Source organism: Equus asinus, chromosome 6, assembly GCF_041296235.1.
Source record: "Equus asinus isolate D_3611 breed Donkey chromosome 6, EquAss-T2T_v2, whole genome shotgun sequence".
Taxonomy (NCBI): Eukaryota; Metazoa; Chordata; class Mammalia; order Perissodactyla; family Equidae; genus Equus; species Equus asinus.
In genome coordinates, this window is record NC_091795.1 from 57,351,994 (window position 1) to 57,366,801 (window position 14,808).

General features: G+C 35.7%; 1 protein-coding gene across 2 annotated transcripts in view; it reads left to right on the forward strand.

The window, feature by feature from the left end:
• Window positions 1-14,808, forward strand: part of PSME4 (proteasome activator subunit 4) — an 84,729-nt gene that overhangs the window by 52,722 nt on the left and 17,199 nt on the right. For both annotated transcript variants that reach the window (XM_044772438.2, XM_014842992.3), the window contains exons 21-36: window positions 194-249; window positions 1,101-1,157; window positions 1,374-1,429; window positions 1,523-1,621; window positions 3,059-3,121; window positions 3,263-3,358; window positions 4,588-4,719; window positions 6,125-6,334; window positions 7,397-7,533; window positions 8,387-8,440; window positions 8,730-8,859; window positions 9,541-9,622; window positions 11,020-11,173; window positions 11,722-11,791; window positions 12,719-12,844; window positions 13,394-13,546. In XM_044772438.2, the coding sequence (XP_044628373.2) occupies window positions 194-249; window positions 1,101-1,157; window positions 1,374-1,429; window positions 1,523-1,621; window positions 3,059-3,121; window positions 3,263-3,358; window positions 4,588-4,719; window positions 6,125-6,334; window positions 7,397-7,533; window positions 8,387-8,440; window positions 8,730-8,859; window positions 9,541-9,622; window positions 11,020-11,173; window positions 11,722-11,791; window positions 12,719-12,844; window positions 13,394-13,546 (1,675 nt within the window). The remainder of the gene's footprint in view (window positions 1-193; window positions 250-1,100; window positions 1,158-1,373; window positions 1,430-1,522; window positions 1,622-3,058; window positions 3,122-3,262; window positions 3,359-4,587; window positions 4,720-6,124; window positions 6,335-7,396; window positions 7,534-8,386; window positions 8,441-8,729; window positions 8,860-9,540; window positions 9,623-11,019; window positions 11,174-11,721; window positions 11,792-12,718; window positions 12,845-13,393; window positions 13,547-14,808) is intronic.

Sequence of the window (14,808 nt, forward strand, 5' to 3'; positions counted from 1 at the left end):
TGTCCTTCCGAAACAGATAGTATCAATCTTCAGAAGGATAAGTAAAGAGTTGAAGTATTGAAGATGAGAAATCTGTGTTTGTTAAAAGAGCATCATCTTTGTTTTGATTTAAACATTCTAGCAGTGACACTTTTCCCTTTAATCCTTCTTATTGGCATTATTAATAAATATAAGCACTGTTGTCTTTATGCAGGGTACCAAGTATGGTGTCCTTGGAAGAGACAAAGTTGTATACGGGACTTGAATATGGTATGTGAATCCTAATCTGAGTAAATCTCTGTGGACTATTTTTTTCAATTACTCTACACGGGTTAAAACGGAATAATTTTATAGTTAGAATTTTCCTAGTCTCTTTGTTATATATAAATGCACAGTAGTTACATGATAGTTATTGTTGCTTTTTCTGAAGAAACCGGAAAGTTATTATAAAAGAATAGCCAGCAAAAGAAATTGGGTCAGTAAATAAAAATTTGGGTGCTTTATGTGTGCAGAGGCAGACTTTGATATATCATAATGTTCATGTATTTTTAGAATTGTTTTAGAACTGGTATGTTGTACTTGATGTGAATGGGAATATTATAACCCTTATATATTCTAATTCTCTTTGTATTTTTCTTATAGTGAGTTAATATTTATGTTAAACATTTTATTGTGTTAATTTAATATTATGTATCTAACATTAATAGGACTTTAGCACAATTCCTCATTGCTGGATTAACACTGCAGTTAGTTGCATACATTAATTGCTAGGGTATAATTTATGTTTGTTTGATTTCTGTCACCTGTAACTAACTAGAGAATCCTATGCGGTTTTGGTCTCTAACTATTGAATAGAGCCTTTGAAATATTCCCAAAGGTGGTTTTTTTCTCCCTCTTCCTTGCCTGCCCAATAAAGTTTTACAAGTAAGTCATTATAAATGGGAAAATTTTAGAAGTTACTCTGTATCCGGCCTTGCCACCAGTCCGACTGTGGTAAAGGCAGACCCATGTGTATTTTTCCTGGATATATTATCCTTCTTGACGTAAACTATTAATAAACTTTAACAGTCTGGGGAGCATTCAGTGTGTTTAAAATGCCTTCTCTCATTTTTTAAAAATAGATCTATCCAGAGAGAACCACCGAGAAGCAATTGCTAGGGTTATAAGGAAACTTCTTAGTAAGTACATATATGTGTTTAATTTATTTTTACTAATAAATATTTAGGAATTTTATTCTATAGCATATGTCCTTTTACTTAACATTTTTTATTCTAAATGGTGAGCGTATTAGGTAGTGTTTTTTCCCTTAACTAATAGATTCTTAACTAATATATCAGGAGTCCTATGGTGATTCAAAATACTTTACTAAAAATCCTTTCTTCCTCCTATTATAGACCACATACTTAATAATTCAGAAGACGATACCAAGTCCTTGTTTCTTATCATAAAGGTACAATTGTCATTTAATAGTTGCATAATTATTAGTATGACCAGGTTGGACATGATGACTTGTAAATATAAAATTTGAAATTCTTTGACACAGATTGTTGGAGACCTTTTGCAATTCCAAGGATCTCACAAACATGAATTTGACTCCCGTTGGAAAAGTTTTAACCTAGTAAAGAAATCAATGGAAAATCGGGTCAGTATTTTCACCTAGAACTCTAAATTACTTTTTAGAAAGGTGTATAATATTGATATAACCACCTAATTTAGCAGTTGTTCAGCATGCAGAGGAAGTTTCCCTAGAAGTGAAAATAGTAGATTTTAAAATATTATACATCATGGTATAATCACAAGGATCCTAGAAAAAAATATATTTTCTTGATACTAATTCTGTCAGTTTCCATGATAGTCTCTGAACTCTCAGTGGGAATTTGGAGTATAATAATCTGGCAACAGCATTTGGGCTGCCTTATAAGACCCTGAAGGAGTAAAGATAAGAGTAATTGTCCACAGGCATGATTTTAAAGCATTGCACTTTATGTAGATCTGAGAAAGATATATCTGATGTTTTATTTGTGCCCCAGGAGAAGTCAGTACAAGTTTCTCTGGGAGCACAGAAGAAAGAATACCTAAGTCAGCCATTTGCTGTTCATAGCAGTGTTCTTCTCTGAGAGACTTGTTGAAATTGAGTCTGAAAAGGTTGTATGAGTTCATTATTTAGGCAAGGGGTGCTACATATTTCAGACAGAGCGAATGCACGTAAAAGGGTAGGAGAGACACAGACACGGCGTGCTTGACGGAAGAGTGACAGGAGGTAGGATAGTCATTTATAGTTTTAACCCAAGAAAGTGCTTCGGTTTTATATTCGACAATGGGGGAGTCATTAAAGATTCTTAAGTAGATCTGATTTGAATATTGGAAAGATCACTATTCAATTCAGTGAATTTTGGGAAACTCTGCTGTGAAAACTAAGCAGTAGGAGACAGACTCGAAGCAGGGAGGGTGGTTAAACTATGGTGATAGTCCTCATGGGAAAACCCAGTCTGAATCAAGTCACTGACATTGCAATGGAGATGTGTTTTGAAAAAGAAGCAATTGTGGGGATTTGATGACTAATCAGATAAAGATGTGAAAGAGAAAGAATCCTTGAGTTCCAGATATCTGCTTTTGTGACAGCATGGAAGATTGGAGGTGGAACAGGGCTTAAAAGATAATTTTTAGAAAAATAAAAGATGTATTCTGTAGTAAACATACACGGTTACCCAGAAAGGCTGTTTATAAATGTAACAGAGTCAAGCAATTTTCTTGGTAGGCTATTTTTGTACTTTTAGTATTTGACTGAATAAGGACCAACTTCATTGTTCTCCCATGTGTGGATCCATTAGTAAACTATCAAACAGGCTGTTGAATGAGCCATTTAAAGGGGGTGTTTCTACTATAAGCCATAAGATTAACTGAAATAGTATATTTTAATATAAGCCTTATGACTTTAGAATAAATGAAATATCTCCACTACCCGCCAGCCTGCTGTGGACCTCCTTTCAACCAATTTTTCATTAAGAGATTTAGACGATGCTGTTGTTGAGTTGTCATTTAGGGAAACTGTTGATGTGTTGGCTGCTTTGTTTTCCAGCTCCATGGGAAAAAACAGCATATCAGAGCACTACTGATTGACAGAGTCATGTTGCAGCATGAGGTAAACATCTTTTTAAAATCATGATGACTTTTCTAAATGACTGTTTTCCAGATGAATATTTAATTATTTGTGTTACTTCATAATTAAATGAACTTTTAGTCAAAACTTTGAGATTTAATTCACATTGTTTTATTTTCGCAGTTACGAACACTAACTGTTGAGGGTTGTGAATACAAAAAGATACATCAGGATATGATCAGAGATCTTCTTCGTTTATCTACAAGTTCGTATAGTCAGGTAAGGGTAGTCCAATCACTCTCCCCTCCCCTACTCTCCCATTTTATTACTTGCAATCTAAGTATCCCCATTTTAACAGAAGAGTTTAAATAATTAATTGGCATAGAAAACATCTTTCAAATTGCAAACACATTCATGCTATTTTACTAGTCTTTTTAAATAATGTTTATTTTTGCTGTTTGTAATTATCTCTCAAATTTTTTAAAATAATTTAATCAAAGCTGATAGTGCTAGTGTGATGTTGCTGCTGCTTGATTAAATCACATTACGAGAGCCATGTAGTTCCTCCTAGTCATTATGCTTGGGTTTCAGGACACTGCTCCTGTGTGAGTTGTGGTTAAGTTGTTCTGTGTTGTGGAAAGTCTCATTTTCCTTGTATAGACACAGGGGGAAATCTGACTCTTCTCATCACAAGTAGGTCAGAATAAAATGTTTAATAGTCTGCCAATTATGTTACTGAACAAATGCAGTGCCAATTGGTCTCTCCTTTATTGAAAATATTTGAGGGGCTGGCCCTGTGGCATAGCGGTTAACTTCGCATGCTCTGCTTTGGTGGCTTGGGGTTTGTCAGTTCAGAGCCTGGGTGTGGACCTGTGCACCACTTAGCGAGCCATGCTGTGGCAGGTGTCCCACATAGAAAGTAGAGGAAGATGGGCACAGATGTTAGCTCAGGGCCAATCTTCCTCAGCAAAAGAGGATTGTCATCGGATATTAGCTCAGGGCTAATCTTCCTTAAAAAAAAAAAAAAATTGTAACCTAAACCATGGATGTGATTGGTAATATGCTTTTCTTTTGATAAAAAGATAATTTACTCATTTTTGTTAAGGTGTGTGCTTTAATATATTTCCTGTTATTATAACGTTTAAACTAGCATCACTTTGTTTTTGATAATTCAGTAAAGAAATTTGGGGGCTGGCCCTGTGGCTGAGTGGTAAAAGTTCTGCACGCTCCACTTCCGTGGCCTGGGTTCATGGGTTCAGATCCGGGGCATGGACCTACCCCACTCCTCGACCAAGCTGTGGAGGCACCCCACATGCAAAAAATAGAGGAAGACTGGCACAGATGTTAGCTCAGGGGAGATCTTCCTCAAGCAGAAAAAACGGGCAGGGGCGACTGGCAACGGATATTAGCTCAGGGCAAATCTTCCTCACCAAAAAAGAAAAAAACCATGTTTGTAGTTTGTTGTGTACCATTTAATAAAAGTTCTCTGTTAATAATACTTTCTCCAGGTCAGAAATAAGGCTCAGCAAACGTTTTTTGCTGCCTTGGGAGCATATAACTTCTGTTGCAGAGATATCATTCCCTTGGTTTTGGAATTCTTACGGCCAGACAGACAAGATGTCACACAACAGCAGTTTAAGGTATATGGGTTTTTGTTTTTGTTTGACTATGAAAATTTTCAAACATACAGAAAAATTGAAAGAATTCTACAATAACTACTTATGTGTTCACCATTCAGATTCTGTGTTTAACATTTTGCTGTATTTGCTTTATCACATATCTGTCCATCTCTCCATCCATCTTATTTTTGTAATGTATTTCAAGGTAAGTTGAAGACATTAGTACACTTAACCTTTAAACAGGTTTAGTCTTTTTTTTCTCCCTAATTATTTATTTTACCTATGTTTATGACTGATGTTATGATGGAGAAAATGTAGGATGCAGTTTGAATTGAGTGCTGGTGAATGACTAGCCTGGCTGGTCTATGGGAGAAGGGGACGAAAGACCCAAAGTTTAGAGCAGTGTGATCAGCGGGAAGGAAGGCCTGAGATGGTAAGTTTAAGCAAATGAGTGAAAGCTTCTGTGATTAGAGCAGAGAAGGAAGGGATTGACACAAGATAAGGAAAATACTACATCCCATAGGGATGCAGTAGAGTATAAGTGAAATACTTACACTATCGGATAGAAATGGGTTGATTGAAGGAGATCTAGAAGGGAGACTTGATGAGACTTGATGGTTGAATATGAGGAGACTGAAAAAAGGAGGTTTCAAAATTATTAAGGTTCTGGATTGTACAACTGGTTGTTCAATATATCAGAGAGAGAGAACACGGAGAATAGATGATGAATTGGTTTGTTTGGACAAGTTTAATTTGGAGTGGTTCCTGTAAATGAAGAGGCAGTGTCAAGCAGGCAGTTAGACGTCTGAGTTTGGAGCTTAAAGATAGGATTTCAGTTTGCGTTCGTGATAATTCAAATCTGGGCATGGGTAAGAGAGCCTAGGAGAAGAGTGAGAAGAGAAGAGGAGGAGGGAGGAAATGCTGAGTAAACTCCATTAGAAGCCCAAGAAAATCTAACTGAGAAGGGAAAGATTAGAAAGATATCACAAAATAAGGAATTACAGAAGCCAAAATATGAGGCAACTCAATGTTAACTACTATTTTAGAAATTATTCCAAGCATTATGCCCTAAAATGCCAAGGGTGGCACATTTCATGGGCTTAATGATATAATTGTAGTAGAAGAGAATTGGAATGGAAGCTGTGTTCTTAAAAACAACATACTTCCATTTCTATATTATCTTGTTAATAGCCATTCCTTGAGCCAACCCTCTATTAAAGTACTTAGAGAAAATATTACTAGATGACAATTAAATGTCAAGTTCAGGTTTCTAAAAGTAACATGATAAATGTGTGAACCTACTTTACTAACAAGTATCAAACATTTAAATAATTAATGTTTAGTAAATTTAAAAACAACATGTAGTGGAGTTGGCTATAATAAATGGTGCCCCTTATTTCCCATATTAATCATTTTCTCCCTGCAGGGTGCCTTGTATTGTCTCCTTGGAAATCACAGTGGTGTATGCTTGGCAAACCTTCATGATTGGGACTGTATTGTGCAGACTTGGCCAGCAATTGTTTCTTCTGGGCTTAGCAAAGCAATGTCCCTGGAAAAGCCTTCAATAGTGAGACTGTTTGATGATCTTGCAGAAAAGATTCATCGACAATATGAAACAATTGGCTTGGACTTCACAGTAAGCAAAACCATTCTTTTAATTCAAGTTGTAGTGGAGATACTGCCTTGTGGGTTTCTTGCCTTGTTAAAATACTTTTTATTTTTCTTTTTTCAGTAATAATACTCTTGGCATTTGATTCTAATGTTTTCTTTAAAAAGCTTTTGTTTCTGTTTCCTTTTTGTACTTTGGTGATGATTACTGTGGATAGCAGGGTAGAATAGGAAGTTGGAGCATGGCCAGGAGAGAGCTAGGTTGTTTTCTATCAAGGGGTCACAGAGAGTTACATTGTTGCATCTACCATTATTCCCTCTCTGTCCGTGGCCTCATTTTTCAAAGAGTTGATTACATTTTAGGAGTTCACTCCTAGTAGCCAAAATCAGAAAAGATTGACCAAAGAGTTCATAATTTATAATGAAGTGAACTAAAATTGGATGATTTGACAAATGAAAAAGTAAGGAGTATGAGTTTCAGTGGTGCTCAAATGGAGAGGTGGAGCAGATCATGTAAGAATTTTCAAGTGTGTATTTACATGCCCATCAGAATTGGGGATAGAGAAAAGAGGTGGGTGCAGTTGAAGCCCCCTCTTCTCTAAAGTGATTATATTTGACATCCACCCTCTGGTTTAAAAACCACTGCTCTAAGTGTAGTCCTTTTCCATAAAACGTAGTCTTGCTATTTGAAATTGTCATTGGATTGTACTTTCTTTTAAAAAAAATTAAAAATTGAGGTATAATTCATATACCAAAAAATTCATGCTTTTAATGCTGTGCTTGTATATTCACAATAGTATATTCACAGGGTTGTGCAACCGTCACTCAAATTCCAGAACATTTTTATCACTCAAATAGAAACTCTGTGCCCAGTAGCTGTACCCATTCCCCTGTGCTCCTAGCCCCTGGAAGCCACTAATCTACTTTCTTTGTCAATTTACCTATTATGGACATGCCATATAAATGAAATCATACCATATGTGGTCCTGTATATCTGGCTTATTTCACTAAGCGTAACATTGTCAAGATTCATCCATGTTGTAGTGTGTGTCAACACTTCACTTTTTCCCTGGCTTTTCTTTTTAATAAGATTCCAAAGTCATGTGTTGGAATAGCAGAATTACTTCAACGGTCAAAAAACCCCTCTACCAATCAGATAATGCTTAGCTCAGAAGAAATTAAAGAAGGACTTAAACGCCAACAAGAAAAGAATGCTGATGCCCTAAGGTAATTATGAATGCCTTCTTATCAAGATGGCTGACATTATAGATAGTAGGTTTAAAATACCTCTAAAATATAGATGCACCATAGCTACCTATTGAAATTGACACATTGATTCTGAAGAAATACAGAAATGTTAGGAGATAATTATTGTTTGGATTTCTGATTGTCACTTTTGGCTATGAAGGTGGAAAATACCCTCTTAAAGTTATCTTAGTATCGTGTCTTTTTTCAATGTGAATTCTCTTTGATTTTTTTTTTTAGGACACATATCAGTCATTACATCCCAATTCAAGTTCAACACATGTATCTCTTCACAGTTCTTACAGTAATTACTTTTTGATCAAATTTATACAGATTTGGTATCAGGATATTAGTAAACTGTTTTTACATTTTTGGAACCAAAGCTCTTCAGTGTAGGCAGGAGCCTCCCTCACTTGATTTTGTCTTTGCCTTATGAATATGCTTATTCACTTTTTTCTAACATGTCCATATAAATAATAAACTCTGAAATTACAGCCTACTTCCTGTATACCTGGAGTGCCGTATTATAAATAGACCACTCCTGACTGATTACTACTCACAAATTTACTTTCGACTGTCCACTCGGGAATAGTTGAGGTGCTCAGCGTACCTAACACTTTTTTTTTGCTTTCTCTTTGCTTTTCTGTTGTTTCCCAGTGTCTCTGTTCACCCATTGGCTTTCACTCTGGCTTGCTTTCACCAGGTCCTTTACAGTGTATTGATGAGAAGTAAGAAGAGGGTGAATTTGGCCAGAATTTGAGTTTATATTACATTATTTGATGTTGATCTTAGTATTGTATTAAAACAATACATCACCTGAATTTTTTTTTTTAAGGAACTATGAAAATTTGGTAAACACTTTGCTAGATGGTGTGGAGCAGAGAAATCTGTAAGTGCAAAATTTTTTTAATTCTTCAAGCTTTTATCTTAAATATTATAGGAGGTTTCTACTCTGAAGGTCCTGAATGACTGTTAGAAAGAATTGTTGTCTGATTCATGAATTTAGAAGACCAAGAGGGGAAGTTTGGGGCTAATGATAGGAGCATTGTTCTTCAATGTACCTATTTTAATTCTTGGGAAACTTAAAATTAATGTTTCAAATGTAGGGTTTCTTCTAAAAGTGGTTTTATGAGTGATGTGTTTTGTGATTTTTTTTTTCTTTCTCCTCCCCTTTTCAGGCCCTGGAAATTTGAACATATAGGCATTGGGCTTCTGTCTCTACTCTTGAGAGATGACCGAGTGTTACCTCTTCGTGCCATACGTTTTTTTGTTGAGAATCTCAACCATGATGCAATTGTAGTTCGAAAGGTAGATACTTTACTTTAGCTACAATCTTGGATTTAAGAATTTTTACCTCACCTCTTCAGACTTTAAATTCTTCACAAACAAGACACACTTAATAGATATCTTGTATTGGTTTGAAATCTACCCCTCTTGGTTCAGAAAAGATAATAACTCATCCAACAAATACATAAGGACATGCTCAGGTACTACATTTCAACTCTGGGGATATAGCAGGGAACAAGTTGATAGGTTAGTGGGAAAGACTGATTTTGAAAAATTAATTACAGATATGAAGTGTTACAGGAAGGGGAAGATATCTAAGGATATAATTTTGGTTTTACTCATGAAGTGTTAGAGGTAGGGTGCAAGAAGGACTGTCCTAACCTAGTACATTGGAGAAAACCCTTAGGGAGAAATGTTTAGGCTGAGATTTGAAGAATGAGCAGGTATTGGTTTAACAGAAAAAGGATCAAAGTTTTCTAGGCAGAGACTAGCATGGATGAACGTTCAAGAGTAGGAACTGTGAACAGACTCATTCCAAGTCAGATTTAGCACTCATGTGGCTGTACCACCAGATGTTCAGTGGGTGAGGCGTTTCTCTGCTCTTGAAAAAAACAGAATCTAGCTTCTGCTTTGATCAAGGCAGGCAACCATTTAAGAGATTTAAAATTTTTGATATATCTACCCTACCTGTTTCTTTTCTAGATGGCTATCTCAGCTGTTGCTGGTATTTTGAAGCAGCTGAAAAGAACACACAAAAAGCTGACCATCAACCCGTATGAAATCAGTAAGTCCTGCCAAATGTAATTTATAGTGGTTCTCAGTCAAACTGGAAAGTTTCTTTGAAGTATGTAAATCATGGTTCTTGATCGCAGATATTTTTCTGCACAAAGTATAGAAGTACAGAAAGATTTTAATACAAAGTATGAAATAATATAAGGGGAAAACAATTGATTTAATAGAAACAACTGATAAAAAGTTTTTATAAATGATTGAGGGGCTGGCCCCATGGCCGAGTGGTTAAGTTTGCACTCTCTGCTGCAGGCGGCCCAGTGTTTTTGTCGGTTCGAATCCTGGATGCAGACATGGCACCACTCATTGAGCCACGCTGAGGCGGCGTCCCACATGCCACAATTAGAAGGACCCACAACTAAGAATATACAACTATGTCCTGGGGGGCTTTAGGGAGAAAAAGGAAAAAAAAAATGGATTGATTCTGCGTCTTCCTAATACATGTACCTCTTGCACACACTGAGTATACTTGTCATCCACTTCTTTTTTGTTTCACCAACTAAGCAATTATACTACTTATTTGTCAAACTATATTTCAAGGACTTAAAATTTCATTACCATTAATATATCAATATGTAAAATGTTTCTCTCCAGGTGGTAGGATTGGGGCAAGGTTAATTTTCTTCTTTATACCTTACTGTATTATCAGACTTTTTGAATAGTAATCTCATATAGTCAGAAAAAAATAATAAAGTAGTTTGATTTGGGAGGATAAAAATGTCATTTTTATTCCTTTGGCTACCAAATTTTTTTTACCTCTGGTAACTCCTATGATATTTAAACAGCTGTCTTCAGTTCTCCCCCACTCCTGCTTTGGGAGGGGAGCATGGTTTGTACCACCATCTTTATTTTGGAACACTGTAAAATGGTGTTAACTAAATGTGAGAAGGACTTTCCTTATACTGCCTACCACTGATCTTGTTTTACCCTCACTTGAAATACGTGTTTTGTAGGTCCCATATTAAATGAATATTTAATGGTTCCAAAAAACAAGTATGTGTGTATAGAATGTCAAAGTACACATGGTAAAATGTTAAAATTTTGGGTATCTGGGTAAAGAGTATATGGGAATTCTTTAGCTCTGTAAGTCTGAAATTAATTCAAACCTGAGAAGTTTTGACAAAATTGATCCTTTTAATTTTGGTTAAAGGAATGGAGTATGGGTCATACTTGATTTTCTCCCCGTGAATAACTATCCCAACACCATTGAGTGAATAATTCCATCTTTTCCCCTCTGGTTTCAAATGCCTCATATATATGTTGTCTTGCCTTGAACACATTTTAATAGTCTGCTATGATAACAAAGTCACACTAGTACTTTTGATTGAAAGTTGAGAATAATTATTGCATGGATGTTTTTAAGTTCATCAAACGTGATTGTCTTTTCCTTAGGTGGATATCCTAAACCCACCCAAATTCTTGCTGGTGACAGGCCTGATAATCACTGGTTGCATTATGATAGCAAAAGTATACCAAGAAGTAAAAAAGAATGGGAGTCAAGTTACTTTGTGGAAAAAACTCACTGGGGATACTATACCTGGCCACAGTAAGTTGCAACTTGCCGTGCACCCAGCTTATTTTTGATAGAATTTGTCTTATCTTGTTGTCTTTGGATTTCCAGGGAGGTTCAGAGGCACTTGAGGCAGTTAGAGGTACTCTGCCACGAAAGATACATAATCTCTAGCTTTTTTCCTTTTCCTTCTTCCTCTTTTTTTTTTTGCTCCTGCCAGTTCTATGCCTCAATCCTGCCTCTTTCCTTGTCTTTCTGCTGAAACCCTTAGACTTCCTTAGTCCCGCCATTATATGTCTAAGGAGTTTGTTAATAGTGGCTCTAAGTTATAATTTCTACCTATTAACACTACACATGCCTAAACCTGCCCAGAGAAATACTTATTTGTGCCTTACTGTTGATTCCAGTAATTTATGTCACTAGGACACAAAAATCTGTTAGATTTTTAAGACTGAGACTGTTAGTAATGTACTTGTATCCCCAATTTAGCATCTAATTAGAGTTCATTAAAGGTGCCTTCTAATGCTTTCTATCACTGTAATATATTTTTCCATGTGTATCTCACATATACTCTTACTGTGTAGGAATATGGTTGTCTATGCTGATGTGGAAGAGCAGCCTAAGCTTGGCAGAAGCAGGGAGGATTTGACAGAGGTAAGCGTGCCATTTTCACTGTGTGTAGACACTTACCCTGGTTCAAGTGCATCTTAGTTTTGGCCAGTGGTTTGTTTCAAACTCATTTTATGTTTTTTATCCCAATTCATATATTTCAGTATAGCACTGGGTAAGTACTGATAAATGTATACTCCCTTATTTGTCCTCCCATTCTATTAGGGCCAGTTGGCATGAGTCTTTTTGTGTCCAAGGTTACTCTCAAGTTACCACCCCACTTAGCACTCACTTGGGTACTCCTTTATGTATTTATATACTTGTTTCTTATATCAGTTCCGTCTGCTAACAAGCTTCTTAAAGACAAAGATAATGACTGGCTTTGAGTTTTCTATTGCATATAAATGAGTACGCAGTAAATAGATGTTATAGATTTAAGTCTAAACTCCTTAATCTTTATAGAACTTATTTCTTTATTATTTTGAAAGTTAACTAAGAACTTTTAAGTTTATGTCTTCCTCAGTTAGGTCAATGGTGTTGTAGCTTTTATTTTCTAATTCTGAACAGTTTCCCTTTCAACTTCTGATGTTTTATAAATAATGGAAATAATTTGCTGAGGCTTGGTTTACAGTTTGGGGGATTTTCCTAAACTGCACACAACATGGCACAGTAGCGTTGTCTTCATTTCCCAAGCAGAATATTTGTTGGTTTTAATTCACAGTTTGAGCACTGGAATCCAAACCTGAATACCTGAAGGGAAACTAAAGCTATTCTTATGGATTTAGCATTTTTAGGAAACAGTGTTATTTTGGTTCTAGAAATCCTCTATGAGAGCTAAAAATTCTTGAGAACGAAAATAACAGCCTGCTATTGCATATCAAAACTTTACAGTTGAATTTTAATGTTTTCAGAATCATGTTTTTAAATAGAATTTTAACCCTGAATGTTGTTTCTTTTTTTTCAACTTTATAGGCAGAACAGATTATATTTGATCATTTTTCTGATCCTAAATTTGTTGAACAGCTAATTACTTTTCTATCTTTAGAAGACAGAAAAGGAAAAGATAAATTTAATCCTCGACGTTTTTGCCTCTTTAAGGTAACTATGTTATTTATATACCTTCTTCATAAAGCTTAGTGCCTGTCAATTTGTAGGTTCATAAATTTAAAAATATTTGATCAAAGTTTCAGTTGTGTCATCTGCTATCTTCATCTAAAGTGTCTCGGAAGTTACACGGATCCTATTGATCTTGGCTTAGTAAGGTCTAGGACTCTTTGAAAAACAAAGCTCTTTAGTATTTATCTTAAATATTTGTAATTAGCAGTAGAAGCAAAAAAAGCCCCGCAAGACTATATGCATTTGATGTCCTTTTTGATTTTTTTCTGAGATGTGTGTGATATTTTTAAGGTCAGAAACATTATTAATTGTAATTTCATTGATTACGTTTTAATGTGACATGCAAAATGACAGTATTCTTACCATTCTAACTTATGGACATTGTTAAAGCTGTTAGGTTTTAAAAGGACGAACACTTGGAGTTTTTTAAGCACCGTAGTGGTGTAGCGAACAGAAACAAGCATATTATAATTATAATGGAGATGATGATAGTCATTTGAATACTGAAGAACTTTCTTTTTGATTTGATAGGGTATATTCAGAAATTTTGATGATGCCTTTCTGCCGGTTCTGAAGCCCCATTTAGAACGTTTGGTTGCAGATTCACATGAAAGCACCCAGCGATGTGTTGCAGAAATTATAGCTGGTTTAATCAGAGGCTCTAAACATTGGACATATGAAAAGGTGATGTATTTGTACAGCGTGTTCCCTGTTAAAGCTACATTATCCACTTATGTAGCAGTTCCCAACACATTAGATAGTAATACTTAAAATATGAAATGTTCGATTCCATGTTGCTTTTGAGTATAAGTCACAAACTAGTGGTCTATAAGCGACATTCATTAGCTTTTAAAATCTGAATTATTTGCCAACATTAGGGGAAAAATCAGGATATGTCGTGTAAAAAAGATAATAGTTTCTCTGGAAAAATAGGAAGACCCTGGAACACTGTTCCCACGTTGTTGCACTGCATCAGTTGGCCGATGCTGCACATGGGCTTCTCCCTTGATGAGGCACTCTCTAGCTTCTCATTAAATCCTTTCTCTGAGCCTCCTCGCTCATCTACCTTACTCATTTGGTCTTGCAGACAGTTTGAGTTTGACATCTTTTTATTGAGTATCCCTCTTTTTAGTTGTACGATTTAGTTTTATATACCTGCCCTATGGTTAGTTTCTTAGCAAAATGCACTAAACTGAAAATAACTGGTACAATGTCCAGAATGCCTGAATATAAGGTAGACTACCATCAAGGAAAAGACCCAGATATTGTTTTTGGCCAGCTTAACTACGCATCCTCTTAGGAGGACTATGAACACTTTGACTATGAACACTTTTTAATATATTAATTTTGTTAAATATATTCAAATCACTTCTTAAATGAAAGTACTTGTTAATTTGCAATATTGGCCTTTTTCCTGCTTGCATATCATGAAATAATTTTATTTAAAGGTGTCACACATATCCTTGGTATCCTGTCTGTCATTTTTGAGTTTCTCTTTTCTAAAACACATTTCCTTTCCTTATAAGTTAAGATACAGCTTTTTTTCCTTCTTCTTCATTGTCTTTTTAATAACTGCCTGGTGCTACCACTGGAAGCTTTATGCCCAGCCCTCTGTCCCCATTTGTCCTCTGTGGGTCCTTTGACTAAAGTGCAGTCCATGGACCTGCAGCGTGGGCATCACCTGGGAGCTTGTTAGGAAAGTAGGATCTCAGAGCCCACCTTGCTCTAATGAATCAGAATCTGCATTTTTATCAAGATCTCAAGGTGATTTGTATTCTCATTAAACTGTGAGAAGCCTCTGTACACATGTGTTTGCAGTCTGTGTATAACTGAACACTTTTTAAAGGCTGTAATAATCCAGAACTTGGAATTTGAAGACCGTACGTTAGGCTAATACTAAATTTATTAAAATGTCATTGCTTCCTATTTTAGAATTCAACCGAGTG